General features: G+C 30.8%; 1 protein-coding gene across 11 annotated transcripts; it reads left to right on the forward strand.

Moving 5' to 3' along the window:
• Positions 1-11,276: 11,276 nt before the first annotated feature.
• Positions 11,277-26,628, forward strand: LOC111291427 (exocyst complex component SEC10b-like). 11 transcript variants are annotated; one of them, XM_022883162.2, is made up of 29 exons: positions 11,277-11,535; positions 11,827-11,870; positions 14,836-14,947; positions 17,072-17,146; positions 17,554-17,619; positions 18,241-18,309; positions 18,427-18,681; positions 18,761-18,835; positions 19,273-19,374; positions 19,506-19,556; positions 19,636-19,741; positions 20,006-20,116; positions 20,429-20,520; positions 20,652-20,820; positions 20,905-20,981; positions 21,095-21,193; positions 21,287-21,377; positions 21,966-22,051; positions 22,141-22,314; positions 22,780-22,833; positions 22,905-23,033; positions 23,127-23,219; positions 23,320-23,466; positions 23,875-23,972; positions 24,250-24,334; positions 24,746-24,804; positions 25,003-25,101; positions 25,184-25,267; positions 25,904-26,628. In XM_022883162.2, the coding sequence occupies exons 6-29, from the start codon at positions 18,241-18,243 to the stop codon at positions 25,980-25,982; spliced, it is 2,484 nt and encodes an 827-aa protein (XP_022738897.2). In that variant the 5' UTR covers positions 11,277-11,535; positions 11,827-11,870; positions 14,836-14,947; positions 17,072-17,146; positions 17,554-17,619; the 3' UTR covers positions 25,983-26,628. The 11 variants fall into 11 exon arrangements, 9 of the variants coding, with proteins under 9 accessions (XP_022738897.2, XP_089624244.1, XP_022738904.2 ...); XM_089768118.1 differs by having other exon boundaries at positions 17,077-17,146; XR_016346418.1 differs by lacking the exon at positions 14,836-14,947 and having other exon boundaries at positions 24,166-24,334.

Raw genomic sequence — 26,628 nt, forward strand, 5'->3', positions numbered from 1 at the left:
TATATTTAAATATTTGTATTCAAAAGATTTAAGGTTTTAGATAAATAAATTCATGGATTCACATCAAAAATTTCAAAGCTCACCTCTAAAATTCAAAAATTTTTATTCAAAAAATTTTGGGATTCACATTAAAAAAAAGCTCTTTTAAACCACAGCTCTAGAACTTTAGAAGTTCAAAAATAAAATATCTTCCTCGTTTGAGGAATCAAAAGTCAAATATTTTCTCCCAACAAAAACAAACGTCATGCTAATAATGCAAATGCCTTCTAAATGCAATATTCTAGATTCTCACTAAATGATGCAAATGCAAATATCATACAATGATTCAAATATGCTCCACATGCATGCCCCAATCATGATGCAAATTTGATTATCATGGATTTAACATAATGCATGTAATGCAGATGTTATTAAATCAATGCCCTGAAATTACAATTATGGTAGCAAGGTTCTTACATATATCTTTCTCAACTTCTCAGTATTAACAATCTCAAAACACATCCCATCTTTTGATCCATGTTATTTTCTTCATCTAATCTCAACTTACAAGTTATGTTGACTAACCCATTATTGTATTCATCATTAGGTCATCTCATTTGCCTTTTTCAAATCATTTCTTCAGGCTTTTTTAATTTTTTTTCATCTTAGATTCCTCTCAAAAGAATAGAAAATCTTTATGAACATTGTCATTGATTTATTTACAAGCATTCTAATTCATAACAAATATGATACATTTTCCCTGATTAATTCAAGAAATGTATATTTAGTAAAAAAATAAGAAAAAGAACAGGTCTTTATTATAAAAAAAAAATGGTCAGTAACAAATCAAAGGTGAATAAAGACAAAATATTGTGATTATTCAAATAGGATATCAACATTCAAAATAATGATTGTTCAAACAATTTTGAACTCTAACTTAAAATTCTCTTTAAAAAACACATTCCATCAATATCCTCAGTTTTTGAACCAATCATCTTTATTCATGGGACCCTCACATGAAGTTATTTTTCTAAGTTTCTATCTTTACTTAAATCACCCTTTTGGATTTTTGGTTTAAGTCTTCTTTCTTTTCTTATTTTTCTCATTTTTTTATTTTGCTTTTTGTTTGTTTATTTTTTTAATTTTACATCATTTTTTTCATACCACTTTTCATCTTTTCTTCTCATTTCTTTTTCCTTTGATCCATCAATGATAATTCAATCAAGATCTTAAACAATCCAATGGCAAATCTGCTTTAGTTCATTTCATGATTATTCAATTTGAGTATTCACATTCGATCCAAATAGACTTTTAAGAGATGTAATATAGGATAGGGTAAGGGGTTATGAAAGAAATGGATGAAATAGGCTCAAATTGTATTTAAAGGGTAATCAAACCAATGATCATTTCTTCATATAGAGCACATTGATAGTTTACCCTATCAATTTTTTCTTCATTTTTTTCTTCTCTTTTTTCTTTTTTTTCTTTTCATCATTTTTTAAGAAAAATATGAGCACTATAGGGCTTTGCCCTGAAATCACCAAGGATAAACAAGCTTTTCAAACTTTGCCTCCAATGTGGGGGGTTCTTCAAAAAAAATTTTTAACAGACTTAAATAAGATAGCAAAGGATAATTTTACTTTTTTTTTAAGGATAGAAGAAATATAGCCATATCTCATCTTGAACATGAATATTTTCAATGAAAAATATTTATTGATCGAGACCAGACTTGTGAATGAATAATTTCAAAGATCATGCGTTGCATCACTATCGAAATGTTTTACCATATTTATCTTTTTTTATTTAACAATCCCAATGAATCAACAATCTCAACCTATCAATTGGATCATCATGAATTATATTTTAAAAATTGAATTTGAATTATTATCATGATTGTCTGAACATTCATTATTCAAAATCAAAGAATGGATATAGTGAAAAGATGTGATAAGGTAAAAGTATATAACAATAGTTCACAAAAGAGAAATGTCATGAAAAAGCATCAAATCTATCACTTTTATTAAAATGATAAAAAAATAAGATGAAATCCAAATACATAAAAGAGATCCATATTTTTAAGAAATCTTAAGATAATAAGCAGTTTCAATTAGTTTTCCCAAAATATGCCCCCGGATGATTAGACAAGAAGTTTTTATTGACATTCAATTTTCTTGATTCGTTAAAGCTCACTGAGCCTGCTCAAATCAAACTTTGCATCTTGTACTTGAAAGCAGGGCATGTTTTTATAAAGTGACCTATATTCCCATTATGGTAGTCACATGTAGTTTTAATATTGTACCATTTGAGATATGATGATTTTAATGGTTCTAAAAAGATTGGGAATACTAGGTTATTCTTGACCAACTCTGAAAATAACTCAGTATAGATTATGGAGATAGGATCAATATGAGCTCTTTCTTAGTTACCTCTAGATTTTCTCAAATTACTCGCTTGATTGTAATGCCTTGAAACTAATGTATTGACAAATCTAAGCCCAAATGTAGTTATTTGAAAGGCTGACTGATAAGGACCTGAAGCGATTTTATTCATGGTTGGGTATGAGGTTAGTAAAAGACTTGTGTGATATTATTAGCTATCGGGTAGTAAGTAAGATCAATATATGGTGGATATAAAGCATGACTTCTGAATTATTGTTCTTTAAAACTCATCATTTGGGCTTTCACTTCTTCTTTCTTAGGCATCCCACCTTTTTTTGGTACTGTTGACCTCTCATTCCTCAAGCTTGCCACTCTTGATGGTATTTTCAATAATTTCCCCTGATATCACTATATCAGTAAAGTTTTTTGTTGCGTTACTTATTATCTTCTCATAATATGGTGTTTTTAGGGTACTAACAAACAATACGATCATTTTTTTTAGTCAAAAGAGGTTGAACTTGAGCGACCATATCCCTTCATTGTTAGATATATTTTTTGAAACATTCTATTATCTTTTTCTCCATGCTTTTGTAAAAAAGAGTGATTAGGGACCAAGTCTATAATATGGTAATACTAATTAATAAATAAGCAGGTCAAGTCCTTTCATGTTTGAATATGGGTCATGTCCAACTGGACATACTATCTTATAATAGACTTAGTAAGGCTGTCTTAGAATACATGCATGAGTAGCTTTTCATCACTGGAATGAGTAGTAAGTTTTTGACAATATATAATGACATAGGTGATCGGGCACTTAGTACCATTATACTTTTCAAACTTAAGGACCTTGAACTTTAGTAAGATTACAATATTTTAGACTAAGCAGAGGCTGACTGCATTTATGGAGCCATAAAAGTCTATATCTTCAATGGTTCATAATCTTTCCTCTAACAAGTTCATCTTATGTTTTGGCCTTGAGCCTTCAAAAGTTTCAACCACCTTTAATTTCAACTTTTCATTTTCTTTAAGGACATTTGAGTTAGGGATTGAAACTAGCTCTACTGCTTTTTTAGTAAAGACATGATTAGCAAAACTTTAAAATTACCTTAAAATTAGGGCGGATGGCATTCCTGTATAAGCATACCCTACAGAGAATGTGAATTACTATGGTGATGTGCCTTGAAGGGATTGGGCCTGATATAGGCTATAGATAGGAAGATACAGAGGGCCAACAATGTCCTGCAATGAATGATCTTTAGGTCTAGCCCTATCTTCTATAGTTTTACCTTGTTCAGCTTGCTTAGTTCTTTCAAAATTTTGCTTAACTCCTTTTTGAATTCTTCTTGGGCCCTTTTCAACTTCTCAATGCGACTTGCATTATCTTATTCCATTATTCTACCTTGGGCTCAGGTGTTATACTAGTGTTGAGCTATCCTTGAACCTTGATTTCTCATAACGTGTAAATTAGAATGATGTATATGAAGCCATTAAATTATGCATGAGAATGAATGCAAAACAAAATGCATGAATGCAATAAGGAGAATATACCACATAACAATTGTTATCAAAGAAAACTTTATTGAATTAAAAGTCATTTTTAGCCAAATCCAACGTTTCATCCGTGAAAAGTCTAGAATTTACTGGGGAAAGAAATTCATAACTCATCAATACTAGCTTTTCACTTCATTAAAGAAATCTATCAATTCTTAACCAGGTGCTCTTACTGGTGGCTCCCTTGTCTTCCATTTTTCAATCTTTTTTACTATGTCCTTAGCTTTGTAAATAGCCACAGTGATTCAGTCAAATAGAGACTCCAATTAGTCATATTTTCTTACATATGCTTCATTCATTTGCTTACATTCTTCAATCACAGCCCCCATCTATGCTTTAATTTCCACCACCACTCCATTCAGTATTTGGATATGCCTTTGTGCTTCAAAAAGCATTTCATCTTTTTCTTGTAACTTTGCTTGCAACTGTCTATTTTTTTTTTCAAAAGTTGAGCTAATTCTTGATTAGTGGATGATCGTGTTGTGTTAAGGTCAGTGAATAAACTCTTTCATTCATCATTTTCTTGTTCAAGTACTTGAACTTCCCTTTTTAGCCTTTTGTTTGCAAGCTTCAACTCTTCAGACTCTCTTTTCAGGCCAGTAGAGAACTTTGCTAGGCTTTTCATGGAGGTAACCAAGACTTTCCTTGTGAAAATTATTTTGTGGCAAATATTCCTCATGATAAATCTAGTGATGTGAATGCATAGTAAAATAAAAGGGTTAGTAGGCATAAGAAATAATATATAAATACAAAGAACAACGTATAGGATTAGTATAAAATATATACAAAAAAGATAATACATAAGTTCACAAGTAAAATAAATATCCAATCATGTGTTCTATTTAGGATTTTCTAACACAAGAAAAAACATGGATCTAACCTAGGTTTGGACCTTTAGGGTTTATTTATATGCTAAGTTCAAAGGTTTGATAGTCTAGGGGTTCCCAAATTGTTCCTTACATTATTCTCCATTATAGATTAGTAATGCATCATAATCCTCACTCATTATAGGCTATAAGCAGAAATGATTAAATTTGAGTAAGAGATTTTCACTAGCCCATAGGGAGATATGAAATTTCACGAAAACATAGGTACTTTACTCTCTTCTAAAAGATAGACTTGGGTGTAGAGCTCATGTTATGTATGTGCAAATGAATGACAGATATATAAAAATGAATAAATAAATAAATAATACAAACAAGGAAAGAAAAAAAAAACTCAAATTTATTAGGTTAGGCTTGGATAATAAGAAATCATTTAATGGTCTGACTCTCGATATCCCTAACAGAGTTGTCAAACTATCATAATGTATAGATCCATGGATGTACCACAAGACATGGATTAAAAAAGTCGTCACTAATCTTTTTTTTGTTAAAGTGTGATTGGTCACCTAATTAAATCTATCCTATTTAAAGATAAGTCCCTAGATTGACTTAGATATCTTTAAATAGTAAATTTTAGCCCACGAATCCAAATTTAAGATTTGAGAGTGCGGTTATGCATGAAAAAAGTTATAGCACCCTCACAGTGCTTATCCAAATGATTGTATTAGTTTGATTTCAAATTATCCAAGCCTTAATCATATTTATGATTTACCAAAATATTTAATATTGTAAATTAATCTTAAAATTACTCCAATAGTTTGGTAGCAATTTAAGATAATTCTCTCACCTCATAAGTATTCATGGAAACTAATGTCCCATTCTGAAAAGGCATCGTCGTCATATTCATTTAAATTTTAGTTAAAGAAGTAATCAGTAAAATCTTTCAGTTGTTTGGTAAGATTTATTTTGATGCAGATCTTTCAATAGTTTGGTAAGATTTTATTATAAAATTTTTTAGAAAAGATATTAAATAAATAAAAGGGGTTAAGATGAAAAGAAATAAATTTTAGATTAGGTAATTGGAGATTTTTGTATAATTGGTTATTTGGTGTAGTATTCAATAAATAATTTAGGAATAAATAACAATTCAACCAATGATGAAATTTTAAAAAAAAATTACTTGTGTGTAATTTTCTTAATATTTTATATGCGAGAGAACTTTTTCTAAATTCAATTAAGGCATTAGAGGATTTAGAAATTGATCTTAATATGGAAATTTTTATTTATTTCAAATTTGGAAAAATTAAAATTGGAAATAAATTGTGATGATTTTATGATTAATTAAATTGTAATTATAATTATTGTATTTTATTGAATTGTAAATTTTACTATGTATTTATTTTTATAAAATTTATAATAAATTCAATGACAGAATTTCTTCAAGAAAACATGTGTGTTACCTAAAAAGTCTTGAGGCAAGAAATTTTTTTGGATATCGACCAAAAGGTTGGAGAAAACCTAAAAATATTGCCAATGTTTAAATATTTAAATTAACAAAAATAATGAATAATAAAATGAATTAGGAATAAGATACCATGTTAATGAAGGCTAAAGATAATTTAAGGTTAATTGTACCAAGTTGTGGGTATTGTAAGGGTGCTATAACCTTTCCTGTATGTAACCAAACTCTCGAACCAAATTCTATTTAGAAGATCATAACTTACTCTATGATTTTTGTGTTAATAGATTAGTTTTAGGACATACACATTATGACAACATTAAGTAAAAAAAAAATTCATATTTCAACAAAAACTACATTTTTTATTTTAGAGAAGTCTTCTTTTAAACAAAATTATATTTTTATCTTAGAAATATCTTTTTATTGAATTTTGAAAAATATATATTTTTTCATATTTTCAACAAAAACAACAATTTTATATTAGAAATGTCATTTTTGTTGAATTTTTTTTTATATATTTTCAACTTTCTATCTTAGAAACATTTTTTTTTGAATTTTGGAAAATATATTTTTTTATATTTTCAACAAAGGCTGCATTTTTATCTTAAAAACATCCTTAAATTTCACTAATTCTTAAATTTCAAATATAAAATCATTATCAATTTCCCCTTAAACCATTTTTCATCCATTAATTGCTATGTTTTATCAATTACTATGTTTCCATACTAAGAAATGTTATTGATATTAAAAATATATAATTTATTTTATTGTTATTTTTTACAATCAACTACGTTTTATATGTTAAAAACGTAGTGCTTCTAAAACTATAAATAATTCAAAATTACAAGTTTTCAATAATCTACTATGTTTTTATTTTAAATGGAAAATTTTCAATTTATTTCAATTATGAAATGTTATTTTTCTAAAATTTTATCAATTGAAAACAAATATTTAAATTTATAAAAATTTAATTGCATATGATCATTACTAGGTGTCTAATCATGTGACTTGGAATGTAGCTTCACATGTCAGAATAGGTCTCAATTTATCAACCAATACATTGATTTTCATGGGTAAAATAGATTGTAAAAAATTATTATTGAGGGTAAAAATAGGACAAATTTTATATTCAGTTAGAAATATAAAAAAACCTCAGAAAGATTAAGGGTTTTTATTTAGGGTTATCATCTTTTTTTTTTTAAAGTGTTGGAAACTTAGAAAACCTCAAGAATTAGATTTTGTTAACCAAACCAAAGAATTAAATTACAAAAGACAAGATTTCGATCAATAATCTTAATTTCCTCCGAACCAAATGCATTGAAAAGTTAGATTTTCCCTAAGAATCATGCTTTCAGAATGTGATTCCTACATTTGATTCATAATATTTGATTCCCGAGGGGTAATCTAAGATTTTCAATAGTGCCTAAATGTTTCGAAATCAAAAACCTATTTTTCCCTATGATTTTTTAATATTCTGGAGGAAAAATTAAAATTAATTTTGTCCCACATTTGACCTTAATAACTGCAATTTTAGGTTTTTGAATTTTTTTTACTTTAGAAAGCACTACATTTTTTATATATGAAACATAATACATTAATTAAACTAATAACAAAATAAAATAAATATTTTCATATCAACAACATTTCTTATGTTGAAAACATTGTAAGTCATATAATATTATAAAATAATATTTATGATACTTTTAACTAAAAATGCAGTGTTGTCTTTAAAAAAACAAAAACAACATTTCTGACATCAGAAACGTAGCCCTTAAGTACTGAATGACTTCATTGATCATTGTTTATTATTGTGGCTGACTACCGAAAAAAGGTAGAGTACAAGTTCCTATGAAAAGTAAATAGTAGTAGTACTTGATTGGAGAAGATTATATCATTTACTTTTTGGCATCATGATTTGAAAAATTTTATTTGAACTTGCATCATGTAACTACCAAGATTTTAAAAAGTAGTTCTATTAATAAGAATCATAAAGAAAAATCAATTACAAATTACAATTACATAGATTACGTTTCTTAAAGAGAAGTCATTGTCTTTGTAAATTTTTTTTCAATCAAAAAGTACATATCAATTTTTAAAAATTTAATCTTTGTAATTTTTTTTTTAATCAAAGACTATATTTTTACTTACAAAAACCTAGTTTTGTAAATTTTTTTCAATAAAAAAGAATGTCTCTATTTTCATAAACATAGTGATAGATAATTTTTTTCAATCAAAGACTATATTTTTATTTTCATAAACATAGTGATTGTAATTTTTTTTCAATCAAACATTATGTTCATAATTTTATTATATATTTTTTCTTTTTTTTTTTGAAAAAAAATATATTTTTTCTTTGTTTGTAATGAACCAGCTTATTTTTAACATTATAAAAATAAAAACTTTTCTTATTTTAATTGTTTAATGGTTGTCATAGGTTTAATTTTAATAATACGATAGCCACTTAAAATGTGAGTCACGTATTATTCACATATAATGAAGGTTATTACAGTAAAAAGCTTTTATTCCATAATCTAACTTTATCTCGAACCAAACATAGAAATTTAATATTCGCATAACATGAAGAATCACCTGTGCTAGGAATTTACTCTTACTCGAGAATCACTTTCCCTCCCATAATCTAAGTTTTTGCAAACCAAATGCCTCTTAAGAGAGTAAGGATCTAAATAAAACATTACAGAAATTAAAAACTAAAATGAAACCAAAATAAAAAATTAATTATCATAGATGAAATTTTCACAATTTTTGGATTATTTTCAGAGGGCGTTTGGTTTTGGGGAAAGTTAGTTTATTCCTTAGAATCTTGATTTTCATAATTTGATTCACACATTTGGTTCATAGTATCTAATTCCTAGAGGTATTCTAAGATACCCAACAATGTTTAAATATCCTTGAATTAAAAACCTACTTTTCCTTGTAGTTTTTTAAGTTTTCGAGAAGAAAGTTAATTTTGTCTCACATTTAACCTCAATAATAAATTTTTTCAGTCTATTTTACTCTTGAAAATCAATGAATTGCATGATAAATAAAGACCCATTCCAACATGGAAATGGGCATTCTAACCACACAATTGAGTAAAAGTGCAATCCAAGCCACATGATTGGACATCTAGTACATAATTAGACATGTTGTAGTATATTACACATAATAAAAACAATGTTTTTAAAAGAACAAACATAGTAGATACTTGTAATTTTATGTTTTTGAATTTTTTATTTTAAAAAGCACTACTTTTTTTAATATTTGAAACGTAATAAATCAATTAAAATAATAACAAAATAAAATAAATATTTTCATTCCAATGACATTTCTTATGTGGGAAACGTATTAATTGATATAATATTAAAAAATATTTATGATACTTAAAAACGTAGTCTTTACTAATAAAAACTACGATTATTAATTTGAAAACATGGTTGGTAATTGATCAAAAATCACTTTTTTTGGTTTTGAAACTTGATTGATAATGAATAAAAATAATATAATAAAATTACATTTGAAAAATTATTTTAACTATGTTTTTTATGTCAGAAATGTAGTCTTTGATATTATTCATTACAATTTTGACATGAAAAACGTAATCTTTACATTAACCATATATTGCTTCTTATAGAGAGCTATTGAAAAAAGGATAGACTTCATAGCAATGGATATCCTATCATCCAAAAATGGTGTCTTTTTATGTTTTCATGAGACAACTAATGTCACAAAGAACTAGTATGTAGGGGTGAGAAAAAAATTAAAAAATTAAAAAATCGATTCAAAATCGTAATATTCAGTTCGATTTGGATCTATTTTTTTCCTTATTCGGTTTAGATTAAGTTTAGATATCAAATATTATATATTAGGATCGGATTGAATTTTGATCAAGAAGTGAAAAACAAAAAAAAAATCGAATTGAACCAAATTATGTATTTTTCTTATTTTTATATATATTTTAAATTTTTAAAAAATAAAAATAATAATTTTATATAAAAATCTATTTAAATATATTAAAATTTTATATAAAAATAATATATAAAAATTAAAAAACCAAACCAAATTAAACCTGTAAAATTTGATTTAATTTGATTTAATTTGAATCGAATAAATGTTAAGTTTGATTCGAATTTAAATCGTATTTTCAATTTTTATAATATTATATAATATTTGAAAAAATTAAATTAAATCTAATGTGAATCAAATCATTATCATCCTATTAGTAAGGGAACATACAACTTTCAACCCCTTTTCCTCTTATAATTGTACTATGAAAATGAACAAATCTTGTAAAGGGGCACCGTAATTATTTTTTAATTCAAAAATTACATTTTTAAACAATGAAACGTAATGGTTATACTTATAGTTATACTTTTTATTTAAAGGTTACGTTTTTAAACGAGGAACCATAGGTTTTTTTTTAATCAAAAACTATATTTTTAATAGAGGAAACGTAATTATTGTACTTTTTTATTCAAATATTACATTTTTAAAGGAAGAAATGTAATGGTTGTATTTTCTAATTAAAAGATAATATTTTTTAAGAAAATGTAATAATTATATTATTTTTAATTCAAAAATTACATTTTTAAAAGAGGAAACGTAATGATTGTATTTTTTTTTCGTAAAATTATAGTATTTGAGTTTTTATATAATAAAATTGTTGTTTTTTATTTATTTGACTTTTTTTGTCAAAGGTTGTGGTTTTTTAAAAAAAACCAATGTAATTTTTTATTTATTTTATACTTATATATTTTTATTTCTAATCTACCATTTTATTTCTAACATTATAAAAATAAATTTTTTTTATTTTTTTTATTTAATTATTATCACAGATTTAATTTTAATAATATAATTAACAATTAAAATATTTATAATGTGTTATTCATAAATAATAAAAATCATTATAATAAAAAAATTTTACTAAATAATCTAATTTTTTTTCCTGACCGAACAAAAAAATTTAACATTCTTATGACATAAAAAATTATCTTTTACCAAGAATCTATTCTTAGCCGGGATCACTTTCTCTTCGACGAACCAAATGCACCTTAATATAATTTAGATATAGATTATCCTTTTTCCGTTAGGTTTTCTCTCTGCTTAGGTGTTAAGCGACATAGTTATTGCCTCCCCTTTTTTTGGCTTCATCTTCTTCTCCGTCATTTTTCACATATCAGATCTCTTCTCGTTCCTCTGAAACTTCCCTCCTCCCAGGACTCTTTGCTGCGCCTCTGACTACAGCGGGAGTTACCATCGAAAAAATTAGTAGTCGCCGGCCGACGGTCTAAATTCTTTACTCTTCTCCCTGAAGTGTTCTGTCTCGCTCGGTCCTCCTATGTGATACGTATGGTTTTTATGATGGTTTTTTGTAGTTAGAAGTGAACCCAAAAGATTTTCCTTTATTTTTCCCACATTTTTTTTTTTGAAGGGAAGATAGAGAAAACAACCAGTCTAAGTTTTCTCCCATATTTTCTTCAATCGAATTTTCGCTTTCCCTCAAAATTTCCTCAAACCAAACGTTGCGGCAACAGATTTTCTCTCTCCGTTTCGATTTTTTTTTTCGCTTCAGATTTTTGTTCAATTCGATCTTCCTTCATTACTTTCTTTTATTATTATTATTATTATTATTTTGCAGCCGATCGGAGCTCTAGAGATTGCTGCAAGTTCACTCAAGCCTTGGTATTCTTTCTGTTCTCAATGCCTTTCAACTTTCCTTTGAATCTGTTTCGGGTAGCACTTAGCAGGATAGGATCGTTTCCTGCGGTATGATTTTTTTTTTTTGGTGATATATGGTTGAGGACTTTTGGTACATGCGATGATTCTCTGGCCTAGTTATTTTCAATTTTAGTTATCCATTGTCTACAGCTTTTGGCATGCTGAGAATATGTAGCAGTGATGTTCTATTTGGTGTTTGAGAAAATGTAGGCTGTTTGGCTAAGAATTACTTGAATTTAGTTTTAAAATTGAAATCATATATGCTTTTTATGATTGTTCTCCATTGTCTTAGCAGTCAAATCAATAAGACATAGGATGTTTTGTTTTCTCAATTCCATTGTCAAAGTTACTTGTTGCGGAATTTTTTATTATTATTCTTATTTGGATTTTGGATATCATATTCTTGATTAGAATAATGAAATTTGGATCCATAAAGAATGGGAATTGGGATTAGATAACTGTAGCATAACTTCTAGAAACCCAGCTGTAGGCCACTGCCAATTTCATCACATAATAGACCTGCAAGTTATTAGGAAAATATTCATATTCTTACCATGGGCTATTCTAATTGTCTTTTGACTTAGAAGCTTGTAGCAGGTCTAGTATCCTTCTTAAACCTGTTGTATGGCAAATCTCTTGTTAAGGACAACATCTTTGGAGCATGACATAGAACCTCATATAAGTGATGTTTCACGAAATAACTCTCTAGTTTGATTGGAATAGAATTTAGTTTAAACTTTAAAGTTCAATAGAATTAACTTGAAACTTGATGCGGTACTTTTTCTAGGTCAATTGTTCTTTTAATTTGCGAGCTAATTTCCCGATACTTGTCAGTAAAGTAATATCTTTTGTTACTTTTTCAATTTCGTCTTTGTTAGGTTATTGTTGTACTTTACATTTCTCTTGATATAATGAATCTTATATTATGTCTATATCCTTTTTGATAAAGTCATATCTTTTGTTATGACTAAGAGATAAATAGTTGGCGTGCTAGTTAATTTTTGGTATATATTGGAGGAATGAAGACCATAAATCCTTTTTATGTATATAATATAGGATAGATATTGAAAACAAAGTTGCCCATATATTTACAATCGCATGAGATTTAATTCTTTAGATGATATCAAAACCAAAGTTGCCCATATATGTAATAGCATGAGATTTAATTACTCATAGATCCTAACTTTACCCTTGTTTGATGAAATTTAATTAGTTAACAATTAACTAAAAAATTCTATCCAAATTACGACAATTCAATATAATTAAAACTCTTTTCTGACTTTAAAACTATTCTTATTATTAAAATTCAAAATTTTAATAAATAAAAATCAATTTAAAACGGTAATTTTAAATTTAAATTGGAATTAAGAAAAACATTTTTAATGAAAATTAATTCTAAACTATTAGAATTAAGAAAAACATTTTTAAGAAAAACATTTTTTAATGAAAGCCATTTCCTATTTACAAATTGGATAAATCATTAAATCTTATAAATATGGAAGAAAAAATATTGTTAATGACAGTCATTTGATGCAATTAGAATTCTTGTTTACAAATTGGATAAGTCCTATAATATTTGAAATGAAAATTTAGAAATATAATGAGTAAAAATGTCTGACTTGGTCACTCTAAAAGTTTTCCAACATCTGTGCCCCTTATATATATTGTGGATAATGGTGATCATTAAATCTTATAAATATATATAGGAAAAAATATTGTTAATGATAGTCATTTGATGCAATTAGAATTCTTATTTATAGATTGGATAAATCTTATAATAAAAACATTTGAATTAGCAATTTAGAAATATGAGTAAAAATGTTTGTCTTAGTCAATCCAAAAGTTTTCCAATATCCATGCTTTTATACATATTATAGATGGTGTATTATAGAGTCTTGCCACACAGAAAAGAGTCAACTAGAGGCTGAAATTTAATTTATAATTAAGCTGAATATGATGACTATATATAGTGATGGAAAATGGGAAAATGTATAGATCCTAAACCCTAAAGCGAAAAGACCAGAACCGACCTATTTCCTCATCAATTTAAATGCTTGAGTAGATTCTAGATCACAAATGCTTTTAACTTGGAAGTATCATTGTGTGGATAATAAAAAATAAATTAACGTTGAATTTAAGAAAGGGGTCGAGGAGTTCACTGAATTTGGATTTTTGCAGTATAACTTCATAAGTGACAACAAGATTAGATGCCCATGATTGAGGTGTGATAGCAAATAGTTTTTTTTTTGGCTAGTTGAAGTCACCGTCCACCTTTATTTAAGGGGATTCACTGGTCCTTATACAACGTGTTGCACATGGGGAGCCTTTTGGTACTAATTGGGATGTTGGGGAATCATCAAGAAGTAATGATGAGGTTATGAATCCATTTAGACAAATGTTTATTTAATATTTGAATTCATAGATTTATAATTGCAATCAACCTTGTTATAAGTGTAGCTTCCTTGTGGCTATTCTAGATGAATCAGCTTGTTTCTCTTTTCTCTTCTGGTGTTGGTCATTGGGCTCTACTCTTTTATATCTAATACTTCATACAGACTAATTTTCCCCTGTGCTATTCTTTCATACAGATTAGTTTTCCCCTGTGCTATTCTGCTGGAGTGTAAATTTTTTTTAAAATACTAATTAATTGGTTGAGGGAGGACCATTCTAGCTGATTGCCAGCCAGATATTAACTTATTAATTATCATATTATGGAGGGAAAAATGCATCAAAGAAGAGTTAAAGCTACCATATATATTTGACAAGCAAACTCAACCTACTAGGCCTTGAATTCCTTGACTGCCCATTGCAAAGCTGTATAGACTGGTCTTGCCTTTCCTTTTTTCCAAATTAGGAAAAAACATATTATTATTAGAATAATAAAATTCTATAAGTAATATACTAATTTTATATGGGTTGCTTTTGTTAGTTATGTCATTCCTATCCAATGGATAAGAGTTGGATTTACAAGCCTCATAATGGAGAACAACAAGGAGTCAATCAATTTGTTGAATTTGCATTTGGTAATTCTTCTATTGGTGGTAAGATAATATGTCCTTGCTGCATTAGGTTAATTTTTCTTTATGAGGAAGACAAAGTGTACTTAATATGTGAGGGTTTTGTAGGGGGATATACACAATGGGTTTGTTATGGAAAAGAAAATGTACCATCTTCTTCTCAATGCCATTCCAAGTTCCAATGTCTTCTTCCTTAAGCCATACCCTTAATGTTCAACAAGTTTAACAAGTTCAAGCTGATACTTATGCAAACACAAGGGGGTTGGGTAACATGTGAGTATTACTACATGTTGTGATGGGTATGGTTGGTGGTCAATTAGGTGGTGATAAATAGGTTGTCAAGAGTCCTAAAAATCTTTTGATCCTTAAGATTCTGATGAAGAGGTAGACAAACAATAAGAAGGGTCTACTGGGAAAACAAGAAATTTTTTAACTTGTGGCTGATAAATAATTATTTCACAAGACATTCTTGAAGCTGTCCTTTTTAGTCTGTGAAGCACGGACACATGGCCACTCCCTCCGTGCCAGTGTTTGACATGGATATGTTGCCGACATAACGGAATACATACGGGACACACCAGGACACGGGAAAAAAATAAAAACCAAGTTGGACACGGTTCTAACACGGTCAAGATACATCTAGCCACGGGATTAGCAACAAAAAAGGATAAAAATTGATAGAAGCTGTGAGTCTTTTTTAGTAGATCTAGGCTTTTCTAGTTGTTTTTTGAAAATCTAGCTGAATGGAAAGAAAGATAAGGGTGAGACAATTTTTTTAGTAATTTTTAAGGAAATTTTCAATGTCAGTGAGTGGTGGCAACAATGGCGGCCAGAATTTGGGTAAGGGCAAGAGAAAGAAACAGGGATGGAAAGAAGAAGAAATAAGAAGAAAGGAAAGAAAAAAGAGAAGAAAAAGGAGGAATGAGAAGAAGAAAAGGTGGCATTGGACAAATACAAGATTAATTATCTAAAAAAAGGTGCCAAGTTTTCCAAGCTTTTGTGGGTTGAAAAGTCAGATGGTGGGAGGGTTTTAATTTTTTGAGAATTTTGGGTTTTGTTCCTCTTAAAGTGTAAGTCAAAATTTGGTCAAAATAGAGGAAAAGTGTATGTGAATGTGTGCATCAATATTTAATATGTAAATAATAAAAATTTTAATTCTAAAAATATAATTATTATACAAAGAAATATATAAATATTATACAAATAATAATTAATGAATAAATTTTATATGTTGTATAATGATAATAACATTTTGTGAAAATTTTATTCATATATTAGTGGAAAGTATTTATATTTATATTTACATTAAATATTTTTACATAAAAATGTATAAAATTTTTTTATTGCTATGTCTTGCTGTGTCCTCATTTTTAAAAATTGTTGTGTCGTTGTGTCTGTGTCGTGTTGTACCTGTATTGCATGTCTGTGTCCATGCTTCCTAGTTCTTAGTGAATTTGTTTAATATAAAGTGTGTTTAGGTGGACTGATAAATAATTTATCATAGTATTTGAATTGTTGGGTCCAATATTTTCTGAAGCCTAAGTCAGCAAAGAAATTTAAGGCTTTAGGTCTTAATTAAGAGAAGATCCATGTGTGCTGGCATCATTTACATTATTTTGTGGGGAGAATGCAGATAAAGAATCATGCTATGTTTTTGGTTCTTCTTTTTGGATAGATAACTAGAGAAAGGATCAGTTGGATATTGATGGTGACACCACTACTTTCAATTCTTCAAACTGGAAATCACATTAATTCTAGAATATTATATAATAATTTAGAAAAGAGAGGTTAAAAAGGGCAAAACAAAAGGAAAGAAAACCAGAAGAGAACATAGCAAATAAGTGATTTCATATCAGTCTTCCAAGAATTATATCCCGAGCTTAACACACAGATTGGACCACCCAGCTTGGTGGAATCAAGCATAAATCGTAATAACACTACAAACATGAATGCCTCTTCAACCACAAGTAAGCAATTGTAGTCAACATGAGGTTTGCCATCCAAAAAGAAAGAAAATAAACATATTTCAAATAAAATAAAAAGAATAAGCCATCTTAGCATACCTCTTCTTGTTCATCTTGATTTTGGGTTGTGAATAATGGGGTGAGGTAATTCCTATCTTATGCTAAGAAAGGTGCTGTGCTGCAGGGCAGGAAACAGTTTCAAAAAGAAAAAGGGAAGATTGATGATGATTTGTCTGCAGATCCCTGATCTGGATTGAAGGTAAATTCTAGATATTATCTTTTGTGTAACTCTTTAAGTTTCTTGTTCAACGTGTTCCCTGCTGTTCTATCTTCATTGTAAGATGGAGCAATATTTCCATTATTTCCCTCAAAGCTCTGTAAATAAATTATAATTAGTGACACTAAAATCTCTCACATTTACTCATCCAAAAAATTAAAAAATAAATCATCCATGAAACATAACAGCCAACATTATAGCAGCAGCAGTTTCCTATTTCAACATTTTGATTTGATTCTGCTGCTGTTGCCTTTTGTAGCAAGGAGAAAAGAATAGCAATTAACATCCTGAGTCCATGTTTAATAGCTTTGTTGCTTTCTTTTGATGCTCGTTTCTGACAGCATTTGTTGTTCTGACCATGCTAATTTACTGATTCTGTTTGAAATCAGTCAAAACTCCTCTGGCAATCTTCACTCTCCTCAAGTTTGGATTTTGCTCCTTCAACTGATACCGAGGTTATCCTTCTCAGTTTTCATATTATAGGAGACAATTAAATAGAAAATTTGCTTTCTTCTTGTTTTATGTTCCTAGATTTATTGTTGCTCATTGCAAATAAGGTAAACAGAATTAGCTCTAGTGCATGGGTGTGGGTAATTCATGTAATTTGCAATGTTTCAATAGGCTGTTACAGAAAGAATATTAGCGTTTAACCTTGCATTTGAATCCCAATGGGCTATGTTAATCCCAATTTGATGCGAATTAACTGAATTGTCACTAAGCTGTGAATTGAAGATAAGTTTCTTTTTTCCATTTGTTTCAATTTTGTAGCTGAGAAAATGGAGTACTATGCCGAAAATACAAATGGAGTATTTTATTTTGTGTTTCTAAAGAAATTGAAGTACTGGCTCAAATTAGGAGACAATGGAGTATTTAGTTACTTGTTTCTCTGCAAACTTTTTTTCATTATAGGCCAGCATAGGTTAAAATAATCACATTTGCCTTGCACGCTTTTTTTATTGTTTCTTTTGTTATCTCAAAAATTAAGTTGTTGCTAGGGTTTTTCTTTTCTGCCTATTGATAAGAACTTTAATAGTGATCTTATCTTAATTTTGTTTGATTTAATCCATGTCAAATAGATGAAAGAAAGGTCAAAATCTTCTTCTGTAAGCAATCTTCCACTCATCCTGGACATTGATGACTTTAAGGTAATGAATCAAACCACCAATGATTCAATATATTATGAATTTAAAATTGTCAGAGCCTCTTTTAGTTTGCTCATTAAATGCCGTTGGATAAGTTTATGATTGAAAGTCAATTGGTAGGGTGAATTTTCATTTGATGCATTATTTGGGAACTTGGTTAATGAGCTCCTGCCGTCTTTCCAAGAAGAAGAAGCAGATTCAGCTGATGGCCACGGCATTGGTGGGACTGATGTTCTGCCAAATGGACATGTCCGTGCCCCTTCTGATGCAACAAAATTCGCACAAGGACTCTCTGCCCCTCTATTTCCAGAAGTAGATGCTCTATTATCTCTGTTCAAGGATTCTTGTAAAGAGTTGGTTGACCTTCGCAAGCAGGTCTGTTCTGTAACATGGGTTTTTGATGACACCTGTAGGATTCATATTAATGTTTTAATTTTCTTGATATGGGTTGAAGATTGACGGTAGACTCTACAATCTCAAGGAAGAGGTTTCTACTCAAGATGCTAAGCACCGTAAGACACTAACTGAGGTTAGTCAGCGGAATTCCTTTATACCTGTTCTTTTATATCATTTATGTAAAACTGTCAGAAAAAGAAAGAAGAAATTATTTCTTTCACGCCTAAAATTGTTTTAAAAAAAGTATTTATCTTTTGGATATTTAAACCCATTTCTCTATAAGAAAATCAAGAAAAGAAAGATGCATTGCAATAGTTTTATGGATTTTTGTTTGTGAAGACCATAAGAGAACAAATAGTGAATATTGAGATAAATGCTTCTTGTTTTTGTTTTAAAAAACCCTGCTTTCACACCCTACCTTCACTTTTCTACCTTGATTTGAACTGTTACAGCATGGCATTGTGTCGAAAATCAGTTTTTTGGATCTTTCAAATTACAAGTTCTTAGGTGAATGTGAATCTAATATGAGTTTAGGTCATAATCTGAATAGTATTACTTATTTTTCTCCAGCTGGAAAAAGGTGTAGATGGCTTGTTCGACAGCTTTGCAAGATTGGATTCACGTATTTCAAGTGTTGGGCAGACTGCTGCAAAAATAGGAGATCATTTGCAGGTAAGATTATCCATTGTTTCGGCTACCACTAACTAGATTTATCTGCTCCTAGTTGGTTGTCATCATGTTGCTAAATTATATAGTTACTTACAGCATTTCCTATATGCATTTATTTGGTATTTTCTTGTCAGAGTGCAGATGCTCAGCGTGAAACTGCTAGTCAAACTATAGAGCTCATAAAGGTACTTTCAGTTGGTGTATTTTGTGTCTTATCTGTTGCTTAAATTGCTTTAACACCTTGACAATATTTATCCCTTGCAGTACTTGATGGAGTTTAATAGCAGCCCAGGCGATCTAATGGAACTTTCACCTCTATTTTCTGATGACAGCCGTGTCGCTGAGGCTGCTTCAATTGCACAGAAATTGCGTAGGATGACGTCACTTTTCTAAAGCTTTAGTTATTGCACAAATTCACAAGCTTATTTAATTACCAGATGTGAATGTGAGAAGCAAGTGACTGAATGTGATAAAATGAATTTGATATGATACCAACTGTTTGAAATTGTAACTGGTGAACATATTTTAGTATAGTGCACTTATTTCCATGACTACTACTTCTCTAATATGTTTTTTATGCTTCTTACTGCTTTATGACCAATTTTTTACCTCTCATCTATTATGTTGATTTTAGGATCATTTGCTGAAGAGGATATTGCAAGAGCTGTGCCATCTGTTGTGGGAAGTGCAACTGCCAGCAGGGGATTGGAAGTTGCAGTTGCTAATCTTCAGGAGTACTGCAATGGTATGCTAACTATTGTATTGCACACTTCTGTTATGAAGTCCGTGTGATCAATGAGAATGATAAATGAGTGAATGAGTGACTTTTAGTAGATTGCAATAGGGGAATTTTGATTAAACAATTTTGTTACCTAAAAGAAATGGTCGTTATACCTAAGTTGATTTTGCCATCTTGATCATTTATGGACGCTTTAGAATTAAATTGTGAAGGCAAAGAGTCCACTAAGTTTGGTCTTGTTGATGGCTTCGCCTATCTTGTAATGACAAGCGTATCAAGTCTTCCATGTGTTTTTATCTTTTCCCGAACTCCCTGTAGAACTGGAGAACAGATTGTTGGCTCGGTTTGATGCTGCATCACAGAGAAGAGAATTGTCTACCATGTCCGAATGTGCTAAAATTTTATCTCAGGTATTAATTAATTGTATATTTAGTCTATAAAATTAACTAAGGTGTAATTCTTTCTATTTCAAGCAGGCTATTTAAATTTATGAAAGAATCATGTTAATTGATTTGGAATATTTCTGATTTCACAATTGCAGTTTAACAGGGGCACCAGTGCCATGCAACATTATGTGGCAACCCGTCCAATGTTCATTGATGTGGAAGTGATGAATTCGGACACCAGATTAGTTCTTGGCAACCAGGGTTCTCAAGCTAGTCCTAGCAATGTTGCACGTGGGCTTTCTTCATTATACAAAGAAATTACAGGTTGAGGGAGTAGTTATATTGATGTAAATTCAAGGGCTTGAGTTCATCAACAGACTTGTTGTATCTATGTTGTTTGTCCAACAGATACTGTACGCAAAGAAGCAGCGACAATTATGGCAGTATTCCCTTCTCCTAATGATGTTATGTCAATTTTAGTTCAGGTGCCTTGAGGAATCTGTCATGTTCCCATGTTATTGCATTTCATCGACTTATGTGCATCCCATTTATGTATACCTGTTTTCTAATTGTAGCTGTTTTCTTATGTCATATTCAGCGAGTTTTGGAGCAGCGAGTTACTGCACTTCTGGACAAATTATTAGTGAAGCCATCTCTTGTGAATCCTCCTCCCATGGAGGAAGGTGGACTTTTATTGGTAACTTATAGTAGATGCATCCATTCTTCCTTATCTAAATGGTAATTAGAAGTGACAATTTTGACTTTACTCATATTTCACTTGAGGCTTCAGTATCTGAGAATGTTAGCTGTGGCATACGAGAAGACCCAAGAACTTGCTAGAGACCTGCGAGCTGTTGGATGTGGTGATTCGGATGTTGAAGGTAACAATATGACAATAGCTCCTTTGCAAATCACCTTGTGCTGCATAGTCCTCTTATAATTTTAATTACATTTTGGAATCACATATTTATTAATTGATTCAAGTAGATGTTTTAGGGTTGTTCATTTGGAATTGCTGATGGGATTAAATAAAAAATAGACCAAAGTGATGGATGATGGTTTTGTGGGATGAATTGGAAAAATTAAATGAAAATGTATAATGTGGCATTTCAATCAAGAAAGGTGATGTGATATTTTATTCTTGATAGTTCATGAATTTGTCTAAACTCACAAAGCCTGTTTTGGACAAGATCTATGTTTTAGAGTTAGGAAAATCTGAGTCTATCATCTGTATTTCTTTTTATCTAGATAAGCAACTATTTTACTAAATTTATCGGCAAATACGTGGACATTGACATATATTTTAACATTAAGATTGTGGTATGAAGTTTTAAACTGTTAGTATACAAGCTAACAGTGTTAAGTGGACTCAAACAAATGTGAAAGTAAACCACACTTAATTGCTTTTTTTTTTTTTTTTAATTCATTCTCCATTTATACCTTAATTACAAAATTGCTTGTTGTTACAGGTCTCACAGAGTCTCTGTTTTCTGCTCACAAGGATGAATATCCTGAACATGAGCAAGCCTCTCTTGGGCAACTGTATCAAGCAAAGGTTTGCACATTTGATTTACTTGTTCCTTTAAGTTTCAATGCTTGATATGCTTCATTGTTGGAGCTCGTAACATCTTTGATGCTGTGCAGTTGGAAGAACTGCGTGCTGAAAGCCAGAAAGTTTCCGAGTCAAGTGGAACAATAGGGCGCTCTAAAGGGGCTTCAGTGGCTTCTTCCTATCAGCAGATATCTGTTGCAGTTGTGACAGAGTTTGTACGGTGGAATGAAGAAGCAATATCTAGATGCACTTTGTTTTCTTCTCAGGTAATAATTTATCCACCAAACAATGCTATGCTCTGTTACTTCTGATCATTTTTTCTTCATCGTGAGAGACTGCAGATGATACTGGGCCACCTAAAAAAGGGTTGTGAGGAAAAAAGTTTTGAGGCTTTCCGATGCTTCTTTTAAGTATTAACTGTATTGCTTTTAAAGTTTTGTCTAAATCTTAGCCTACCGTGGGTTTCTTAAGCTGCATAACTGGGCTAATATGTTGTTTCAAAATCTTTGAAATAATTGCAATTCAGAGGCCTTATCCACCACCATGACTGGTATATGATAGATAAAGTATAGCTAAAGTGACATGATTGCATATCTGAAACTTAACCATGCAATATGAAACAGAATGCTAGTGTGGTAAAAAGAAACAAAGGCTGGGTAGAGCAAAAGAAGCCACATATTATGACATAAATTTGATCAATTACTAATTTAATTGCAATATGTCTTTGACAGCCTGCTACACTTGCAGCTAATGTAAAATCAGTCTTCACTTGCCTACTTGGCCAAGTAAGTGGGCTAATTAAACATGTCTATTCTCTGGAATTTTGTCATGGGTACTTAATTATCTCAACTTTTAGGTCAGCCAATATATAACAGATGGACTTGAACGGGCTAGAGATAGCTTGACTGAAGCTGCAGGCTTGAGGGAAAGGTTTGTGCTAGGTACAAGTGTTAGTAGAAGGGTGGCTGCGGCAGCTGCTTCTGCGGTATGTACCTGATTATGTTTAATTTTATGCATTTAAGTTTCAATTTAACGAAAAAATAATGGAAATAACGGTGGTTAATTACCCGATGTGCAGGCAGAAGCCGCTGCGGCTGCTGGTGAAAGCAGTTTCAGATCTTTCATGGTTGCTGTACAATGTTGTGGCAGTAGTGTGGCCATAGTTCAGCAAGTATGTTGGGTTTCTTGGTTGTTTGTTAAATTAAATTTCACAGATGAAGGAATATTTTAGTATTATGAAGATTTGAATCAGTATTACCTTTTATCTGCAGTACTTTGCAAATTCTATATCTCGGCTTTTATTGCCTGTTGATGGTGCTCATGCTGCTTCTTGCGAAGAAATGGCAACAGCAATGTCTACTGCAGAGGGTGCTGCCTATAAAGGGCTGCAGCAATGCATTGAAACTGTGATGGCTGAGGTCAGTTACTCACTTTCAGTCTCTTCTATTTAGAATCTTCTGGACAATAGCATGGGGGTAATTTTCGGATATAGGTATGTCCGACATAGTTGTGCTCAATTTTTTAAGGTTTTTCCATGTATTTAGAGGGTCATACTTCCATACCTATGTCTGTTGGATCCATCAGATTTGGTTACTTGAAGGAACATGAAAAGTTGCACCACCATAGCTTTAGACAGTGGCTAGAGATTTGGGTCCTATTATATTTCTTTATAGACTTTGTTATGATTGAGTTCTTTTTGTCACCCACTAAATGGTGCATATTTGCTTAACTCTATTTTTTCTCCAAGCTTATAGATTGTGCCTGTTTATTTACTCTCTTTAGTTTTCTTAATTATTGGTAATTGTCTTGGTGAAACTCCATTGCAGGTTGAACGATTATTATCAGCTGAACAAAAGGCAACAGATTACCGCTCACCTGATGATGGAATGGCTCCTGATCATCGTCCCACTAATGCCTGCACAAGGTTTGTCCTTCTAGTGAACTTTTTTGGGGGTCTTAGAAACTCTTTGGATGTGAAGCTGATTGGTCGTGAAACATTAGAAATGATCCAAGTCCTTTGCCTATAAGATTTTGCACTTAGCTATAGCTTCATTTATGTTACTTTTTGTTGTCTACTTGTCAATCAAAATAATACATTCCGTTTCCATTGTTTCCAGGTTACAGTAGATCTCTTCTTTAGCAGTGCTGATGTAAAAACAAACTATTTGATTTCAATTTCTTGTCTTCTTTTCCATGTCTAGAGTCGTTGCTTATCTTTCCCGTGTCCTTGAGGCTGCGTTCACTGCACTAGAGGGTCTTAACAAACAAGCATTCCTCACTGAACTGGTATGATGTTTATAATTTGATATTCCCTTTATTATTATGTACATAATTACATGACTGAGTCTACTAAATTTACCTGTGTACAAACAAGATTGATTTGTATGGCACAGGCAAAAAGTATGTGCACTTTGTAAGATTTGGTGGTTCTATAGTTTATCTAATGAGAGGATGCTTTCACACATCAAGAACTTTCTTCAATCAATTTACACAAACTCAGTGTTTCTTCATTCATCTATCCGTTTGAAACAGTTTAGTTTTTTAAGCAATGTGTCCGTTGATAATTTTCAGCAATTTTGTTTTGTGGTATTTGGTTTTTTTTTCTATTATAATTTTTCCTATTTCTATTTGTACTGTTTTGATAAGTGATTCTACCACATTTTGAAAGGGTAAATTGCTGATCATATTTCATTTCAGGGAAATCGCTTGCACAAAGGACTACTTAATCATTGGCAGAAGTTCACTTTTAATCCGAGGTATTTTGCCTTGATCTAATTTTCAATTGCCCGTTATTTTTATGAACAGTGAAATAGCAACAGTGATGCAAATGGTTGTGACTGTTTTCGGATTCAGGGAGGTCCTCTATCATGTTTACCATAGAAACCTTGTTGAAGATGTGGTAGTACGTCTTTGTTTGCCTGTGTTATTTGAATCTTTTATGTACTGATTTGCAGTGGAGGACTACGACTGAAGCGTGATATAACTGAGTATGGAGAATTTGTGCGCAGTTTTAATGCACCTTCTGTTGATGAGAAATTTGAACTACTTGGCATGTAGGTTATTGAATTCATGAATCACTGGACCTCTATTTTGTCATTTAAACTTCTATTTTACTGATGAACTGTTGGTCTCCAGCTTGGCCAATGTCTTTATTGTTGCTCCTGAAAGTCTCTCCACTTTGTTTGAGGGTACCCCTAGCATCCGGAAAGATGCACAAAGGTATTGCTTTTATAATTGATCTTGTTGTTTGCTCTTTATACTCTATGGTTGGTAGTCGGTACTTACATTTGTGCAGCGCATCATGATGAAATGCAAGCCTTAGTTAACTTTTTCATTAGAAATGCAAGTCGAGAAAGTCCTAGACTTGTGAAATCTGACCCAAACACAAAAAAACCCACCAACTCATTCAAGCCTGAAAAACCTGTTTCACTCACCTGAACCCAACTCAACCCAATTTGATCAGAAAATGTCTGCAACCCGAATCCATCCATCCTGAACTCAAAAACAATCCAAACCCCAAAATTATCCAAAATCGGAATGACCCGAATTGAAGGACCTGAAAAATTGACTCAAACTTAAAGTTAAATGCTGTAGTTAAGTCACAAAACTGCTACCCTGTTTAGTAATGATGGTTGCTTGCAATGACAGACGAAACTTCCCTTCTTCTACTACCTAATTATGAAAGGAACATTCAAGCGAAAGAACATCCCTTTTCTGCATTGATTTGTATGCTGTGCATTTGAATCAATGCATTTTTTATTGTGTTTGCCTGTTATGTAAATTTAGATATCCTTGCTTTTTTGTTTGGTTTTTCTCTGTGAAAGGTTGCTAGTTTTGATTTGGGTCTCAATTCAGGTTCATTCAGCTTAGAGAAGACTACAAGAGTGCGAAACTTGCATCGAGGCTTAGCTCTTTATGGTCCAGTTCTAGTTGATTTAGAGTTGGATGTTGATATACAGATAGCTGTCTAGTCTTGGGCATCTATCTCAAGCATTTTCCCTGGTGACCAACGCCTGGAGTTGCCTGGTTTCGAGGCAACAATACCAAGTCTAGAGCTGGTTCGAGATTAAGTTTATTGTGAGGATAATGAGCTCATCATTGAACAGACAATCGAGTACATTAGATTTTTTCCCTAATTCTATTTTATTTTCATTTCTTGTTCATATTCTTTTCTGAGTGTTTTTTTAAAATACGTAAGAGAAGACACAATAGTTCCTGTTATGCTAGGATCAATGCTTTGATAAACGGATCAGTGATCAATGTTTTAAAAACCGGATCGGTGATTGTACCAATCGTAAGTTCTTGCTTCTGGGCTTAATTTGTTCAATCGGTTCAGTCGGGAATTGATAGGTCTAAAACCTCTTCCAGCTTGATCACTTTTTCTGTCGTTTTTTTTTGGGTTCAATGATTCAACCGGTTGGTCCGGTTCGGTTCAGACACATTGGTAGGGATTTCATGTAATACGATTGTTTTAGCTTGTCACTTTTACTGTTTACGAAGCAAAGATCCGGTGTTGTTAGGGCTGTAAATGAATTGAATGAACGAATGAATGAACATAAGTTTGTGATTTATTCATTTAA

This window comes from Durio zibethinus, chromosome 11 (assembly GCF_047325235.1).
Source record: "Durio zibethinus cultivar Kanyao isolate XHJ-2024 chromosome 11, ASM4732523v1, whole genome shotgun sequence".
NCBI classification, from domain to species: Eukaryota; Viridiplantae; Streptophyta; class Magnoliopsida; order Malvales; family Malvaceae; genus Durio; species Durio zibethinus.

Coding starts and splice junctions, on each gene's coding strand:
- LOC111291427 (XM_089768120.1), top strand. CDS start 18,241: ATGAAAGAAAGGTCAAAATCTTCTTCTGTAAGCAATCTTCCACTCATC. Junction 18,310..18,426: donor TGGACATTGATGACTTTAAG/GTAATGAATCAA, acceptor GTCAATTGGTAG/GGTGAATTTTCATTTGATGC. Junction 20,821..20,904: donor ATTATACAAAGAAATTACAG/GTTGAGGGAGTA, acceptor TTTGTCCAACAG/ATACTGTACGCAAAGAAGCA.